General features: G+C 45.2%; 1 protein-coding gene and 1 long non-coding RNA gene across 7 annotated transcripts in view; one reads left to right on the forward strand and one right to left on the reverse strand.

Moving 5' to 3' along the window:
- The window catches only part of ZC3H12C (zinc finger CCCH-type containing 12C), an 88,350-nt gene that overhangs the window by 65,860 nt on the left and 3,930 nt on the right, over positions 1 to 18,560 (forward strand). For 5 of the 6 annotated variants that reach the window (XM_021102346.2, XM_005667309.4, XM_005667310.4 and 2 more), the window contains exons 5-6: positions 733 to 839; positions 2,425 to 9,785. In XM_021102346.2, the coding sequence (XP_020958005.1) occupies positions 733 to 839; positions 2,425 to 3,824 (1,507 nt within the window). In that variant the 3' untranslated portion in view covers positions 3,825 to 9,785. Of the gene's footprint in view, positions 1 to 732; positions 840 to 2,424; positions 9,786 to 18,560 lie in introns of those variants that run through there. The other variant, XM_084975962.1, reaches the window with a different exon arrangement.
- LOC146399847 (uncharacterized) lies at positions 225 to 3,023 on the reverse strand. Its single transcript, XR_014815205.1, has 2 exons — positions 2,920 to 3,023; positions 225 to 1,116 (listed from the first exon to the last, which is right to left on the reverse strand). It is a non-coding gene; the product is annotated as an uncharacterized LOC146399847 (long non-coding RNA).

Here is an 18,560-nt window from a genome sequence, read left to right on the forward strand (position 1 = left end):
AAGAACCCAACTAGTATTCATGAGAATGCGGGTTTGATCCCTGGCCTTGCTCAGTGGGTTAAAGGATCTGGTGTTGCCATGACAGTGGTGTAGGTCACAGACATGGCTCGAATCCAGCATTGCTGTGGCTGTAGTGTGGGCCTACAACTGCAGCTCCCATTCAACCCAAGCCAATAATCTCACTTCCTGGAATATGTATCAAGGAAAAAAAAAGACCAAATATATTTTATTTATGAATATTTATAATTGCAAGAATTCAAAGGCAACTAAAGGTACAATATTAGAGAAATCAATTAAATCATGATACATCTCCTGGTGGAATATTATCCACCAATTCAGAATTGTGATTATGAAAGCTATTAAGAAACTTGCAGGGAGTTCCTTTCCTGGATCAGTGGTTAATGAACCTGACTAGGATCCATGAGGATGTGGATTTGATCCCTGGCCTCGCTCAGTGAGTTAAGGATCTGGCATTGCCGTGAGCTGTGGTGTAGGTCACAGATGAGGCTCGGATCTGGCGTTGCTGTGGCTCTGGCGTAGGCTGGCAGCTGTAGCTCAGATTAGACCCCCTAGCCTGGGAACCTCCATACGCCTCAGGTGAGGGCCTAAAAGACAAAAAAAAAAAAAAAAATCCCCCAAAAATAGCTTAGGGTGAATAATCTTACACTTTGTTTTTAGAATTAAACTGTCAACCTCCTACTTAGGTATAATTTTGTGTTATGTCCATGACAGGTTCATGCCTCCTGATGACCCTCTTGGCAGACACGGCCCAAGCCTGGATAACTTTCTGAGGAAGAAACCTATTGTTCCCGAACACAAAAAGCAGCCTTGTCCATATGGTAACTTTCTTTTATGAGTATTTAATGTATGCCTTTAGAACACAATATGTTGTTAAATTTGATTATTAAAAATAAACATTTAATGGAGTTTCCGTCGGGCTCAGTGGTTAACAAATCCAACTAGGAACCATGAGGTTGCAGGTTCAATCCCTGGCCTTGCTCAGTGGGTTAAGGATCCAGCATTGCTGTGAGCTGTGGTGTAGGTCGCAGATGCGTCTTGGATCCCGCTTTGCTGTGGCTCTGGCATAGGCCAGTGGCTACAGCTCTGATTAGACCCCTAAAAGCCAAAAAGACAAAAAAAAAAAAAAGACATTTAAAATTTTTGATGGATAGCACAGGGAAATCTAGTCCATATTCTGTAATAACCTATATGGAAAGAAGAATGTATATAAGTATATGTACGCTGAATCATTTTGCTGTACAACTGAAACTATTACAACATTATAAGTCAGCTATACTCTAATAAATTTTTTAAATCCTTACAACCATTAAAACAAAATTCTCAACAATGAAAAAATAAAAATCAATAAAGTAGCATCAAAAAAAATTGGGAATTCCTGTTGTGACACAGTGGATTAAGAATCCAACTGCAGTGCTCGGGTCACTGTGGAGACATGGGTTTGATCCCCAGCCCAGCACAGTAGGTTATTTTTATTTATTTTATTTTATTTTATTTTATTTTTAGAGCCGTACCTGCAGCATATGGAAGTTCTCAGGCTAGGGGTCGAATCAAACCCTCAGCTGCTGGCCTACACCACAGCCACAGCAACTCAGGGTCCAAGCTGCATCTCCAGTCTGTACCACAACTCACGGCAATACCGCTGGATCATTAACCCACTGAGTAAGGCCAGGGTTCGAATCAACGACCTCATGGATACCAGTCGGGTTCATAACCCTCTGATCCACAATAGGAACTCCCTGCGGTGGGCTAAAGGATCTGGCATTGCCTCAGCTGCAGCTCGGATTTAAACCCTGGTCCAAGAACTTCCATAAGCCACAGGTGCAGCCATTAAAAAAAATTTGGATGGCGGAGTATGTGGTTCTTCTGAATGTAATAATATTTGAGAAAATATCTTAGCCATGAAAAAAATAGTTTTACCTAGGTGGGTTGAATGCATGTGCATTTCCCTGAATTAAAACATGGTTCCAAAAACTCAGTTACTTCTCCATGAAGTTAGTTTTCAGGTAGATAAAAATTTGGAGTTCTTAGATCTAGATACACATCACAATAGCATGATTTTATCCCATCAGGCCAGTACATTTTGCTCTTCAAAACAGAACGTCCGACCTGATTGCAGAGTCATAGTGGAAGAGAAGAGGCAGGTAGGAGGTGAGGACATTTGCTATTAACCGAAACTCTGCAGGTGATTGTTACTCATTCAGCCGACGTTCTTATTGCTCTTGAGAGAGTAGTCACGTGGGCAGACTGAAAGGTGGCAGTTCTCAGAAGCAAGGAGCAGAGCAGCACTGCGCACAGCTCCTGTTTCTGCCTTTGTTTGTTGCCCAAGTTGAAAGAGGAGCACCGCCCTGAGAGGTCCGGCTGTGGTGGTATGCTCCTTTGTCTAATTGATTTCCCTCCTCACAGGAAAGAAGTGTACCTATGGACACAAGTGCAAATATTACCACCCCGAGAGAGGCAGTCAGCCTCAGCGGTCGGTGGCCGATGAACTTCGAGCCATGTCTAGAAACACAGCAGCCAAAACTGCAAACGAAGGAGGGCTGGTGAAAAGCAACAGTGTCCCCTGCAGCACAAAGGCCGACAGCACTTCCGACGTCAAGCGAGGTGCTCCAAAGAGGCAATCGGATCCAAGCATAAGGACTCAGGTCTACCAAGACCTCGAGGAAAAGCTTCCCACCAAAAACAAACTAGAAACCAGGTCTGTACCGTCCTTAGTTAGTATACCGGCTACTTCTACCGCAAAACCCCAAAGCACGCCATCTTTAAGCAATGGCCTTCCATCTGGAGTTCATTTCCCACCTCAGGATCAAAGACCACAGGGACAGTACCCTCCAATGATGATGGCAACCAAAAACCATGGAACGCCAATGCCTTATGAGCAGTATCCAAAATGCGACTCACCTGTCGACGTCGGGTATTACTCCATGTTGAATGCGTATTCAAATCTGAGCATCTCAGGCCCGAGGAGTCCTGAAAGGCGTTTCTCCTTAGACACAGATTACAGGATAAGCTCTGTCGCCTCTGACTGCAGCAGCGAAGGCAGCATGAGCTGTGGGAGCAGTGACTCGTACGTGGGGTACAACGACCGCTCCTACGTCAGCTCCCCCGACCCGCAGCTGGAAGAGAATCTCAAGTGTCAGCACATGCATCCCCACAGCCGCCTTAATTCCCAACCCTTCCTGCAGAACTTCCACGACCCCTTAGCCAGAGTGCAGAGTTATAGTCACGAAGAACCAAAGTACCATCACAAGCCACCTCTCCCCCACCTGGCCGTGCACCTGCAGCACCCCGCCGTGGGGGCCCGGTCCAGCTGTCCCGGCGACTACCCCTCTCCTCCGAGTTCAGCGCACTCCAAGGCACCACACCTGGGGCGGTCCTTAGTGGCCACGAGAATCGACAGCATCTCTGACTCTCGGCTGTACGACAGTTCTCCTTCCAGGCGAAGAAAGCCTTACTCCCGCCAGGAAGGGCTGGGGAGCTGGGACAGGCAGAGCTACGGGATAGACGCCTATGGCTACCGGCAGACCTACTCCTTGCCTGATAACTCCACGCAGCCCTGCTACGAGCAGTTCACCTTCCAGAGCCTCCCGGAACAGCCGGAGCCCACCTGGCGAATCCCGTACTGCGGAGCAGCGCCGCAGGACCCCCCGAGGTACCAGGACAGCCGCGAAAAGATTTACATCAACCTGTGCAACATCTTCCCGCCCGACCTTGTGAGAATTGTGATGAAAAGGAACCCTCACATGACAGATGCCCAGCAGCTGGCTGCAGCCATTCTGGTGGAGAAATCACAGCTGGGTTATTGAAAGATGATGCATCTTTGTGGTGTTTAGTAGTTTTTTGTTCAGCTCAAATGCTGAGGGAGGTTTGCTACAATAGCACATGTGATCTCCTTCTCAGCAAGGAGGTTATATAGTATCCATTTATGTGAAATACTGTATCATGGAATCTGTATGTATAGCCCCACATAGTGGAAATATCACGGGATTACTTTACATTCAAACTTTTTTTTTAACATTTCCTTTTTAAAGCTCTATCCTTGGCTGGAAATTTTTCCAGTTTGATTTATTAGATGTATCTGTGATCTTTGATATTAATCTTTGGTGCACCAGGGGTTTATATGCAGCACTTTTTATCCTTGTTTCATGTTTTATTAACTTGGTGTTTGTCTATCGATTGCAAGCAATTACAATACTTTCAGAATGTTGAACATTTGACTAAACCTAGCAAACTATTTTTTCAAGCCAAGCTTAATTGGAATCTTTTACAGCTTTTTAAGTTATTTTTATTTGGGGAAAGTGGGCTTCTTTGTGCTATAATCATTATTTATAGAAACAAAGATATACTACAGCACTGACTTTATATTTTAAACAAAATGTAAGTTACCAGTTTATGTTGAAATGGGTAACGGTATATATTAGAATAATTTACAATATGGCACTTTTCATTTTCTTTTTGTTTGGATTTTTGTGTTAAGTAATTAGTTAATTTAATATGGTTGATTTAAAGGAAAGCAGATGCAATCAATGGAAAAAAAAGTTTCCATTTTTTTTTATTAAAAAAAAGGCAAAAGCCGTAACTGTTACAGTTTAGAGCTCTGTTATCCAGCTATATGATGTGCTTCTAGACAGTAGAAATGGAATTGAATTCCTAGACTTCCATTAACCTGTATTTTTAATGTGTTTGTCTTTTTGTTTGGGGGCACAACAATACTGGATAAAATAACCCTTTCACAGTACTTGTCTGTTTTTAATGAATCTAATTATTCGCAATGCAACTTTTATATTTAATATACTCTTTAGCTTTCCTGCTGTTTATCAAGGCTGGCCTGAGGTGGTTTTATGTGTTGAGGATATGCAACCTTTATTGATACTGCACTATAGAAATGGTGATGGAGGACTTGTAAATGGTAACTTAAGATTTTTGTAAGATACTGTATATTTTCCATTTTCCTGACGGTAGTTTTTTGGAAGGCCTGTTATATTATTAAGGCCAGATTCTTGCCACTAATAGTGTAGTTTTAGATACAGACTCGAGTCTGTGCTAGTATTAGTAAGGGATTTTTCTGGTTTCAAAGTCATGGGTTTTGCTGGATGTGGGTTCCTTTCTGTCATTAGAAGATAGGTGAGATGCAATCAGCGGCAGGCAGAGGTGTGACGGACACAACTTCACCATTGCCTCCAGTTTTTGAGTTTTACTTTGTGTAACAGACTCATTGCGATGTGTTTCTGTCGTCTGCCTAGATGCCCTGGTTATCCTGGTTATTCTCCTTGCTACAGTTTGAAGTAAAGCCCTGAAAAGCCAGAAAGTACCTATTACTGTTGATACAAATTGTATCTTTTTAACTATAAGAACTATTTTGATTTGTAGATCTAGTTAAAAACACCAACGTGTAACTATGGTTAGACTTTTGGGCAACATTTTATCCCTTATTTAAATACAAATTTTTAAAGTACAATTGAGGTCTAGAATAGGGTAGAAAATAAAAGTTAACCACTTAGGTAAATAAAAGTGTCTGTCTTAGTTTTCTATATTAAAATATATTAAAGGAATTTATTGGCATTTTCTTTCTCCTAAAACGTTATCTAGCGTGAACTTAAAATAAAGGTAAAATGCTGCCTGAAAATAAAGTCCAAGCATCTTTGACGAGGACAACATTTTCACTACTCATGTGACACTGTGTGTCACCTGAAGTAGGATTTGGGTTACAGTAAATGCTTCTAAAAGGCATTGTGCATATTGACATATCCAATAATCTGAACCGTGTTCAGCAAACCTAATTCAGGAAGGTGGGGTTCACAGTTGCTGCTGCCGTCTGCGAGGTGAGGTGGCCCTCGCTGTGCCCGCAGAGGACACGGGCGCTGCCACACGGACCGGCTGGCGTCCTCCGAGCGGGCTGCTCACTTGTGAAACCCTTCTCCTGATTTTGTCGGTCACTCTCTGTAACAAGTCTAATGCAGAGGCTAACCCAGTGCCAAAAAATAGGGTTACAAACGTGGAGGACCTTTCATTTCAGTCTTATTCTAAGCTTGCTTGCTTGCTTTTTTCCTCTTTTTTCTTTCTTTCTTTTTTTTAAGTAGGATATCATTTTTAAATTGTACATATAGGTTTTGCTTCCATTTTTGGAGTTTTTGCATTTTAATTATTTGCAGAGTCTGCCAAACTTTATTAAATTTCTTTCAGTGAGATCTTAGGTAAAATGTGTGCCGCACCCTTTTAATTTGACCTCCTCATGTCTGTAGTTAACTCTTGGTTGTTACTTCCTGGATTTTAGACTGTGGGAAAACAGTGGGGTTTGCTGCAGCCTGTCCTAAAATGAATAGCTCTGAAGAGCCACACTGAGATGTTGCAGCGCAATTGATTGGGAGTTAAGAAATAGCAGTCTTCTTAGGTCGAGAGGCAATTTGTGCGCCCCCCCCCCCTTTTATTTATTTATTTTTTGAAGCACCAGTTTTGCTTTCAGACTTAAGAATGAGGTGTTTGGCTGACTTTAGATACAGCAGTTTTTAATAAAGCAATAAGTAAAATGCTCCATTGTTCCATTAAAGCCAGAGCTGATCCCAAACCTTCATTTCCGCCAAAACTTTCGCCTTCATCCTATCTGTTTCCAGATTTGCTAACAAATAACAGGAGAGAGGTGCGTTAGTAAGTAGTGAAACTGCCAGACGTGATCAACTGATAGAAAAGGAGGGACTCAGGTTGGAATATTCTGCCCCCGAGTAACTGACAGTTACTGTACTTTACACAGTAATGAGCCAATTTGTTGTCTCTGTGTCTTAGTACAGAGGGAGTAGTACCCAACTGGCCAAATTCTGGCCCTTAGTATTTCCTCCTTTCTTGCATGTGATACATAAAGTTTTCAGTCTCCATTGAATGATCTCTGTGTCCTGATAGAGTTTGTCATTGATCTAAACATTTGAGAGAAATGCACACCAGTGTAAAGTATTTGATACTGGTAGAAACTTGAACATTGTGTTTTTATGAAAATGCATTTATGAGAATATGTAATATAACTGAAAAAGAGTGTTTTATATATATATATATATACATACATCATACATATTTGTTATGAAGTATTAAAAATGGGAGAGTGTTCGGCTTGATGGCTAACTTTTCCTTAATTGAACTATGTTTCTTTGAGTTATGGACGACCAAGTCTGGAGTGTAGATGAAATGACCAATGATAAGATGTAGACCCACTTGAATGAAAAGCAACTCTTCACTGGTTTTTTTTTTTTTTTCCTAGTATTTTTAAATAATTATTTTGATAATTTTAAAAGAATGTGTAATTTTAAAACACACAAAAAAACTGAAAGTAGTATTGATTATACAGATAATTATTTAACATGCCTTTTATGGATGTATCTATATGTACATAGACAGTAATATATTTATAAAATAAATCTACTTTATGTTGTAGTTGTTGGTTTGTGGTAGGTGGGAGGAGGGCTCTGGAAATGTCTGTGTGTGTTTTGAAAACTCTTGAGCTGTTTTTCTCCTGACTCAATGACATTTACCCTCAGGGGTATTTGGTTTTTGTCATTCTCCTTGCTCTTCACCTTCCTTATTAAAGACAAAATAAGATGTAGTTTCCCAGCCGTTCTGTTAGATATGGTTCATCCATTCTGTTATCATCCAACTCCTGGAGATTTCCTGAGTGACCTCAAATCAGACAGGTCACAGCCGGACAGATGGGTTATGTTGCAAATATATTAAACATGGGAACTCAGCTGGGATGCTGAGCTTCCTGAGTGTACGCCGACAAATAAAATGATGTACAAGATGTGTGAACGACACACATGCATTAGCAAAGGGAGAGCAGAGCACTAACAACGGTAGAGAAACATGCATTTGCTTCGATTGATTGATTCGTGACACCCCCAAGGGCAGGGGCTGACAAACTTTTGAGATTCATAGGGTCTCTATAAACCGCTCATCCTCTGCCCTTAGAGTGTAAAAGCAGCTACAGAAAACACATAAATGACTGGGTGTGGCTGTGTGCCAATGAAACTTTATTTTAAGGGGCAGCAGGACCAATTTGGCCTGTGGGCCGTAGTTTGCCGATTCCTGCCCTAGAGGGAAAGAAACTGACATATCACGCAGTAAATCCTGATAGATGTAAAGGTAAGAAATAATAATTATTTTTCATTTGGCATTCAAGAAAACCTATTATTGATGGCCTTCAAAAGAAGACTGTGACAGTCATATGAAAGCATCTTAATTCGCTTGTGTTTTTAGCCTGGTCACACCATTATTAGAGACATTTCTTGTATGTAACCACTCAAGAAAGAAAGCATTCTGTAAAAAGATGTTTTAATAAGTATTGAAATTTTTTCAGGAACTTTCTATTTCTATTGATAAATGGGAATCTGTTACCTTCCTTTTGTTTCTTAAGGGCCTCATGGACCAAATATTCTGTTGTATTTTGAAAATTAGCACATAATTAGCCATAAAATATTTTAAAGACTGCGTTTATCAGTTACATTTTTTCTGCTGGTTTTTGACTTCGCAAAAAAAAAAAAAAAAAAAAAAGACAAATGTGCCCTTCTTTAAAAACGATTTTAAAGAAGATCAATATATTGTATGTTCACATACTGTAACTTTATTCTGTAAAATTAAAAATTGTGACTCGTGTAATTACAGCTGTAATGTGAGTGCACTTGCTGTTTTGTGACTCTCTTTATAAGGAACAAAATGTACCCCTGCTTTCTCTGTCCAAACCTTCAGTATAGATTTTTTAAGACAGTTTGGGACTGTCCTTGGTGAATTATCATGACCATGTGTGATTTTAAATTCATCCCAGTACACCCTGAGCATGTTCATTCACTGTGCTCCTAAGTTGTGTTAACATTGTAACATCATTTCCATAGTAACAGTAAGTAGTCTTGAGCATTGCCACCCACTCAAGTAGTCACCCTTTCTTTTAAGATTGGAATAGAACCCTAGCTTTTAATGGGTGTTTACTGTCTTAAATGGTTACTTAATTTTTTTTTTTTTAACGCCCTCTGTTAACCTGCTTTTTGCTTCTGTTACAATAATACTTTCCTGTGTTTGGAGTGGTTTTTTCCCTAAGGTCCTTAGTCTTTCAGATTTAAAAATACTTCAAGGTTTTGACCACTGGGCAATTTGGCATTAAAAAAAAAAAAAATGCATGTTTCAATTTGGTTTTATAAAAGGTGTAGAAGTTTCACTTTTTAAACCAGGTACCATACCCGATTTTTTAGCTTCCTGTTCAGATAGTTCAGATAAATAACAAATTGTTGTTCATGAAAGTTTTTGACCCCTTTCTTAAAGCAGATTGTTCCTCCTGGGCAAAAGACATTGAAGAGCAGTGGTGTTTTTATAAAAATATGTTTTAGATTTCCTTTGGTTTTTGGAAATCCTAACTGTCCCAGCTAGTACAGAATATCCATCAACATGCACTCTCCTGCAGAGACCTGACACAGCATTGCCAGGAGGCTGCTTTCGGACTTCATCCTTTCCTTCTAGGTTTTCTTCTGCCAAACTGTAGTTGTCTGCTGAGAGTGGGAGTTCCATTTTGATCCTTCAGACTTTTCTTATAGGAAAATAAGGCAAAGCATATGTTTGGAACAACCATCTGATCAACTGATGTGATTCTGTTTATCCCGAGTGTTCTGTGTGTTTGTGTAATGGAATTTTTACAACTCTAAAAAGCAGTATTTTAGACCTACTGGAAATCCGTCTCATAACAGCTATGTGATTCTGCCACTGAGAAGAAAAAAAAATTAAAAATTTCATTTTTCTTATGGTGGTTTGTTTCTGTTTCATGAGGAAATTGACATGCAGCAGTACAGATGCCACATGAGTAAAAGCATCCTTTCCTCTTCCCACGGCCTGTCTCTGCTTGTGGCCAGGAACAGGTGCGTCCTCGGTAGGATGACCGTTCAGTATCAGCGTGTGAGTTACAGCTATGATTAACTCATATGACAACCAGAATTAAATGCCAAAGACTAGTCCTACCTTATGTTTCTAATAATTTTCTATCAGTGGTTAACTTAAGCTGTTCCTGCCTTTGTTTGAGGCTTCCATGTTACCTCTTATTAGTCTTTGTTGTATTGATCTTTGCCTCTACCCTCCCCCGCCCCTCAAAAATAAGTTCACTTCCCTTCTTTTATGTCCTCCTAGGAATTGAAAATACAGAATTATGCTATTGGCATAATTCTGAAATCATCTCATAATCTTCATGCTTTTACTTACATCCTGTGTGAATGTATATTTCAGATAGCAGATTTTTTCCCCCTTCATTGCTTTTTAGACCTTTGCTTTTTCTTGTTATTTTTTTCTGAAGTTGCTCTTTGCCACTGTCAGGTATTCTCTTTCTTCCCGCTTAAACTATTTAACAGGGGTCTTATGCACCTAGGTACCTTATTTCAGCTTTGTCAGCAGATTTCATTACTGATGTTCAGCTGGGGGCGTCTGAGCTGAGAATCTAGGCGACTGTTAGGTTAGGCTGCAGTATTGACAGAGCTTGTAGTTTATTTCTCCCCCACCTAGCACCTTTGTCTAAAGAGAAAGGATTCACACACATTGATGAATCAAGCAATGTTTAGGAAGCAGAGATTTTTTAAAGCAAGTAAAGTGGTGAATTCATTCAAAATAAATACCTATAGTTGGGCCTCTCCTTAGTTAAGGTGTATACTTACTAGCATTTATGCCTCAGCCTCAGATGCTGTTTTTAAGTTAAGGATATTTATTTGGGTTTTTTAAAAGGCTTTTATAAAGTTTTTTTTTCCAGTTTTTCAGTATTTTAAAGTTTTTCTTTTAAGATTTTTCTTTTTTTTTTTTTTTTTTTTTTCTTTTGTCTTTTTTCCTTTTCTAGGGCCACTCCTGCGGCATATGGAGATTTCCAGGCTAGGGGTCTAATCAGAGCTGTAGCCGCCGACCTATGCCACAGCCACAGCAATGCCAGATCCAACCGTGTCTGCGACCTACACCACAGCTCACGGCAACGCTGCATCCTTAACCCACTGAGCCACGAAGGGAACTCCTTTTTTAAGATTTTTAAAGTAGGAGTTCCCGCTGTGGGGCAAGGGTATCGGCAGCGTCTTGGGAACACTGGGATGCAGGTTCCATCCCTGGCCCAGCACAGTGGGAGTTAAGGTTCTGGTGTAGCTACAGCTGCAGCTTAGGTCATGACTGGCCTGGGAACTCCATGTGCCACAGGGCAGCCAAAAAAAGATTTTTAAAGTAACATTTTTAAAAATGTATTTCTGTCTACGTGCAACCATCAGCCCAGGTGTTAAGAGCACAACTTCTGGAAGCCTAATCCCACTGCGTGTGTCTTCTAGGGGAAATGGGCAAGTTCCAAATGTAATAATGACCCAAACCCTAGGCTTATTAAGACTGAATGAGTTAAACCCTACGAACAGGTAGATCCGTAGTGACAGACTTGGTTAGGCAAATGCAACGTGCTTTATGTATATATATTCCTCAGATGTTTTTATTCGAACCTTCCTTTCTGTAGGGTTAATCAGTGTCATGTATATTCTGTGCAAGGGGGGTCCCAGGAGGGACCCTCTAACCTTAAAGAGATTGTGGCCCCCATTTCCCTGCTACCCTCGTCGTTGGGCCCATCTTGGCTCAAGGGTTTTCTATCTATCGTAATAAGAAAATAAGAGGAATTAAAAAATAACAGTGATTAAAAAACAAACCTTCCAGGAGTTCCCATTGTGGCTCGGTGGTTAACGAATCCGACTAGGAACCATGAGGTTGCAGGTTCGATCCCTGGCCTTGCTCAGTGGGTTAAGGATCCTGCGTTGCCCTGAGCTGTGGTGTGGGTTGCAGATGCAGCTTGGATCCCGAGTTGCTGTGGCTGTGGCTGTGGCTGGCAGCTACAGCTCCGATTGGACCCCTAGCCTGGGAACCTCCATATGCCACGGGAGCAGCCCTAGAAAAGGCAAAAAGACCAAAAAAAAAAAAAAAAACTTTCAGAAGCTCAGTAGATTGAGGGCTGCATGAGCTCCAGTTTAACTCTGGAAGACGACATTGAGCAGCCCTTGTCTGCACCCCACCCTGAGTGGAAGGGAATGTTTGTGCCTCAGAAACTAAGAAACCAGTCTGGACAGTCTGCGCTGTTACGGTCGCAGATGGAAAATCACATTTCTGGGAAGATGTCTGGTGAAATTGGGTGATTGAGTTTTGGGGGGGGGTTTTGTTGTTGTTGTTTTTAGAGCCACACTTGTGGCATATGGAGGTTCCCAGGCTTGGGGTCAAATCAGAGCTACAGCTGCTGGCCTACACGACAGCCACAGCAACGCAGGATCCAAGCCACTTCTGTGACCTACACCACAGCTCATGGTAACGCCAGATGCTTAACCTGCTGAGCAAGGCCAGGGATCGAACCCACAACCTCATGATTCCTAGTCAGATTTGTTTCCACCGCGCCACAACAGGAGTTCCTGGGTGATTGTTTTTAACTGAGCATCTCCTCCTGGTTTATAACGAACTGCTGTACGTAGAGTTGGAGAGAAGGGGCTGGGTGGGGAAACCAGGCCCATCTGAAGGTCTGGTACTACAGACATGTTAAACTAAAATCCTGGATAAGCGGCATTAGCTCCATTTTAGAAATGAGAAGACAAAGACTTTAAAGCACTTGCTCAGGAGTTCCCGCCGTGGCGCAGTGGTTAACGAATCCGACTAGGAACCATGAGGTTGCGGGTTCGATCCCTGCCCTTGCTCAGTGGGTTAACGATCCGGCGTTGCCGTGAGCTGTGGTGTAGGTTGCAGATGCGGCTCGGATCCCGTGTTGCTGTGGCTCTGGTGGCTGGTGGCTACAGCTCCGACTCAACCCCTAGCCTGGGAACCTCCATATGCCGCGGGAGCGGCCCAAGAAATAGCAACAACAACAACAAAAGACAAAAAAAAAAAAGCACTTGCTCAAAGGCAAATACCTCCTCTCCATGCTTCCAAAGTCCTTTTATCTTTTTACTCTGCTGCAAGACAGCAATGGGGATGGGCCCATGAGTATCCCTAGCATGTGCTCTTTATGAAAATTTGAGTCTGAGGACTGACCGCCAGTGACAAGGCAGCCATACATTTTCCTTTTTTTTTTTTGGCTTTTTAGGGCCACACCTATGGCATGTGGAGATTCCCAGACTGGGGTCTAATCGGAGCTGTAGACACCAGCCTACGCCACAGCCACAGCAATGCCAGATCCAAGCTGCGTCTGCAACCTACACCCCAGCTCATGACAACGCCGGATCCTTAACCCCCTGAGCAAGGCCAGGGATAGAACCCACAACCTCAGGGTTCCTAGTCGGATTCATTACCGCTGAGCCATGGCAGGAACTCCTAGTTGCATATTCTTAAACATGCTGACTTCCCCAGAGGCCCAGCGAGACCAGGAAACCCCTGAGCTAGAACTGTTTCTCTTCTTCACTAGATCCCCACACATCCATACTGGTCCACCCAGAGTCATGCAAAGTCATTTGGGGGAAGGAGGACTCCCCAGAGATCTGCCTGTCCCAGGGCTTGTTGGACCCAAGCCAGCAGATCCGCCTTAGTGCACAGGCCCACAGCCACTCCAGGGAGCGAGGCTGCTGGGTTCTGCCGAGGAAGGAGGTTATTTTCGGGCTGTACTCTGTCTGCTCTCCTTGGCACCCCTTGTAGTCCTGGCGAGTAAAAGGCCTTGTATTCCTTTCTGATGTTTCCCATACACAGAGCCCTTTGGGGTGTCTTGAGAGGCCCCATTTAGCTTTCAGTGCCTTGACGATGCCCTCTGCAAACATGCACCTTTTATGTGAGGCAGCTGCCATTTGCATTTCCCATGCTTTCTATTTGTACAAATTCATCATGAGATTAGAAACAGAAAAATCTAATTAGGCAGTGGAACAAATTCCCTTCCCGGTTCCCCAGGAGAGCTGGGCCGGCGAGGGACACTTCCCGCCCGCCAGTGCCCTGGTCCAGAGGCCTGCGCGGCCAGGCTCAGCGGCCAGATGGCCTTCAGCCCTCAAGCCCTGCCGGCACCAGATACTCGAGTCCAGGGCACAGCCTTCAAAGCTCTTCTCTCCCCCTCCATTTTCCAAAGATGTAATTATCATCCATTTGAATAATTGTTTCCAATATGCATGTGAAAAGATTAAGAGAAATGGCAAATACAATTTTGTAACTACAGGAAAAGCTCTTCAATAAACTGGAGATTTATCGGTTTGCTTTTTCTGTTACCAAATTAACAAGACCAGGACAAAGCGCACTGCACTGTTGTGAAGGCAGCCGTTAAAAAAAAAAATGTTGCAAATCATAAAGCAGGGAGTGCAGCACAATGCACCTTCCAGTCCTGGCTCAACCTCAGTCTGTGTGGAGCTCTGAAGCGGAGAGCGGCGGGAGGGCTGCCAGGGAGCCTGGAGGAGGCCACCAGCGGGAGCGGAGCCGGGGGACAGCACAGGGGAGGGGCCCCATTCCCCACCCCTCACCGGGGCAGTGCCTGCAGGAGGCTGCCCTGCTCCTGCCTTCACACACCCCATGATCTCTTCCCGGTTCTGAGTCACCCAGAAAGGTGAGCATCCTCAGCTCTGCCCCTCCCCTCTTCAGCCAGAGTTTGCCTGGGGACTGAGGCCATGGCCGTGGGGGAAGAAGAAAGAAGATGGCAACTGGCTTTGAAAGACCCCCTCTAACCCTCCAACAATTTACTATACAGACTTCTTATGCCATTTCCCAGCTGGGGGGGAGTGGGACATGCTAGGTGCTTAAAGGGGCATGCGGAATATTTGAATACGGCCACAAGCCCTGGTTCTGGCGTTAAAATACAGGTGCATTCAAGGATCAAGCAGCTCGGCTCAGTTAGCAGAAGGCAGAGGACTGTCGCCAGAGCCCCCTTGCTCAGCTCGAGTTGGGGGGGGGGCGTTTTGGGGGGGGCGGTGTCCTAACTTGTGGCCCATCTGGCAGGTCTGTTTGTTCATCTACACAGGGTACAGTGTCAGTCACCAGAGGGCCTTTCTGAGCCTTCTTCGCTGAAGGGGAGGCACAAGAGCAATCTCCCCTGTTCTGTCTCGGGTCAAAGGTCACGCCCTGCCCAGCAGTCTGCCCTCATAACCCCTCTACCTCGGAGAGTCCCAACATGAGAGGCCTAACTGAGGAAAAGAAATGGTTTGGGGAGACAGATGATAAAGCCAAAACCTGGTTGCCAGGAACACTGGGCCTTGGGCCTGGGGCCAAACAGAGATGCTGACAGCAAGGAGGGCTGGGAGGAAGGAACAGAGCTTGAGGAAGACAGCCAGTGGGATGAGACCCACGGCAGCTGGCCTGCTGCTTGAGCAGCTCTCCTGGAGGACAGAGCTCCATCCCCACCATGAATTATCAGGTACCGTCGGGCCTCCTTCCAGCCACTCATTCTGAGCCTGGTGCCTGGAGTCTGGCGGATGGTCCGAAACAGTTGTCAGACAAATGAGTGAAAGAATGGCCTTCTCTCCCATAACCTCGTTCCTCGCTGCCACATGCAGACGCTCCTCAGCCCCTGCCTCTGCATCCCTTCTGGCACGAATCCCTTGGGGCCAAGGGAAGAGCCTCCCCAGAGCAAAAGGACACTGACTAACCCTGCTGCATTCGACTAAGCCCAAGGGAGCCAAACGGGGGTTCTGAGCACCTACAGACTTTATCTAGTTGGGGACCAAAAATATATGTCATAGACATCAATTCATTCTTTTACAAGGTAAAAATTAAAGCCCAGAGAGGTTACGCAAGTTGCCCAAGGTCACACAGCAGACGGAATTAGACCGAGTCTCACTTCAGACCCCAGAGGCCAGTCCACTGTGAGGAGGAAGAGTGATGACTCACACTTGCTAACCTGGGTTCCAGCTGGTGCCCTGGTTCAGCCAGCACAGGGGGCAAAAGCAGTGCCAGAGATGGAGGTCCATGTGCTCACAGCCCAAGGCCCTGGCTCCTGGCTGGGGCCCCTGAGGTCAGTGTCAGCCTGTGTGCAGTGAGGGGACCTGCTGTCCTGGAGAAGGAGGTGGTTTATCTGGTCCCTTTCTTTTTCCACCGCCACTTTGTACCCTGGTCTCCCTGCACCTCACTCCTCCTGTCCCCTGAGGGGACAGACCACAGGCCACAGTCTGGCTGTTTTCGTGCCCTATTGGTATGTGGTGGGTGACCAGGTCCATGCAGGAGGAACACAGCACTGTGGGCAGCGGGGCTGTGGGTAGTGACCCTGGGCTGCGCAAGGCTGGGGATTCACTGAGGGATGGTCCTGCACACTGTAGGGTATTTACCAGTATCCCTGCTCCCTCCCTGCTGGGTGCCAGGACCTTACACCCCCAGCTCCTAACAACAAAAAAGGTCTTCAGGAATTCACTGATGGCACAGCAGGTGAAGGATCCAGCATTGTTACTGCAGCAGCTCAGGTCAATGCTGTGGCACCAGTTTGATGCCTGGCCCGGGAACTTCTTCATGCTTTGCCCCCCCCAAAAAAATCTCATCAAATGTCCCCTGTGAGGCAAAATTGCCCTGGCTGAGAACTGGGGGTGCATAGCATACAAATACTGTAGGATAATGCAGAAGAGGGCACGTGGCGGGTGCCCAAGGGTGAGGGGGGGACATAACCCAGCCTGGAGGAGTGTGCCCTTGGCGTGGCAGAGACGGTGATGCTCACCAGACATTCTGGGTGCCCCCCTACTTCTCCCAGCCCCCCTGGAGCTAAGAAGGGGCATGTGACCAGTTTTGAGCAATGAAATATGAGCAGAAGAAACACGTGTCATGTGGGGTGGGGGGGAGGTGTTGGGATCCTGTGTTGGGTCCCCATCTCTAGCCCTCCCGCGACAGTGCCTAAGAGACCACGTGTCCTATGCAGTTCAGGGATGACCAGTCCCTGAAGAGCCAGGAGGACATCGTGCCCCAAACGCACACAGCAGGGGTGAGCCTCAGAGCGGAGGGCCCCGTGGAGGACCAGCTGGAGCCTCACCCATTCTGACTAATAGAAATGGGGATGGGGAGCCTGTGGAATGACCTGGAGGTGGGAAGCCCAGCTGTGACAGGTGAGGGAGGACCGGCTCTGCCAGAACAGGTGGGGACTTGGGGCGGTGAGCAGCAGCCGGAGAGGTCAGAGTAAAGTGCCCTGAGGTAGGCGACAAGGCAGACTGGATGCATGTGATTTTTGTGTGTGTGTGTGTGTCTTTTTTAGGGCCGCACCCATGGCATATGGAATTTCCCAGGCTAGGGGTCAAATTGGAGCTGCAGCTGCCGGCTATAGGCTGTGAGCACCACAGCCTCAACAATGCAGGATCCAAGCCACAGCCTTGACCTACGCCCCAGAAGCTTTCAGCAACACCAGCCCCTTAACTCACTGAGAAAGACCAGGGATCGAACCTTGATACTTGTCAGGTTCTTAACCCGCTGAGCCACAATGAGAACTCCTAGATGCGTGTGATTTTTAAGAATCCATGAATCTGGAGTTCCCGTGGCTCGGTGGTTAACAAATCCGACTGGGAACCATGAGGTTGAGGGTTCAATCCCTGGCCTTGCTCAGTGGGTTGAGGATTTGGAGTTGCTGTGTGGTGTATGTCACAGACACGGCTGGGATCCCACATTGCTGTGGCTGTGGTGTAGGCCAGTGGCTACAGCTCTGATTCAACCCCTAGCCTAGGAGCCTAGGAACTTCCACATGCTGGGGGTGCCCTAGAAAATACTTAAAAAAAAAAAAAAAAAAAAAAAAAAGAATCCATGAATCTGTGAGGTAAAAAAAAAAAAAAAAAAAAATTCACTGACAAGTACAAGCTGAGTAAAACTTAGTAAAACCTAGGTCTCCCTGTGAGAATTCAAGACAGCACTGGCCCTCTGCAAGGACCTAGGGACTGAGAAAAGCACAGGGGACTTGGCGGGGGAAGAAATGGTCACTTTCTGGTCTCCTGCTGTGCCGGTTCCACTAGTGCATCCAGTTTGTGAAGCTTTTTCGCGCTGTCCACCAATCGGCAAATATTTGTACTTTGCATTTCAACGGAAAGTGTTTTAAATGCACTCACTTCAGCATTCTCCAAAGGCCCAGTTCCATGCTGATGTGTGCACAGCGCTCTGCAAGTTTTTATCAAAGGAGCACCGCCCACGTGTGGTGGATTCTGTTTTTAAACTGGCATTTCAGGGCTGATTTATGGCCGACATTGATTTATCTCGTGTTCTACTTAGAACAGAAATGAGTCTAAGCCACCAGCATTTGTCCCTGAGCAAGGACATTGATTTGGGAGAATTACTCAGACGAACCAAAGAACGTTTGGCGCCCTGGTTGAGCGAAGGGCTCCCAGCTGACTCAGCCGGCCTTGAGAACATTCAGTTCTGGAGCTGGAGGGGCCAATAAACAGAACTCCTTCTCTCCGTCCAGCGCCCCCGGGTCTGTGTGGGGACCCCAGCCCGGCAGCCTCACCTGTGTACCTGGTAGAGACCCATCTTCCCGGGCCCCTCCCGCAACCTGAGAATCAGACACCCTGGGGGCGGGGCCACAGCTGCGGTTCACCAGCTGGCAGGGTGATGCTGATGCTCCTTAAAGTGAGACCCACTGGGCTAAATTGATTCAAGCAAAAGTATAAGCAGGTAAAGCC

This window comes from Sus scrofa, chromosome 9, assembly GCF_054392235.1.
Source record: "Sus scrofa isolate SSC_HxYL_T2T_F1_AM1 chromosome 9, Sscrofa_HxYL_maternal_Yorkshire_Landrace_v2.0, whole genome shotgun sequence".
Taxonomy (NCBI): domain Eukaryota; kingdom Metazoa; phylum Chordata; class Mammalia; order Artiodactyla; family Suidae; genus Sus; species Sus scrofa.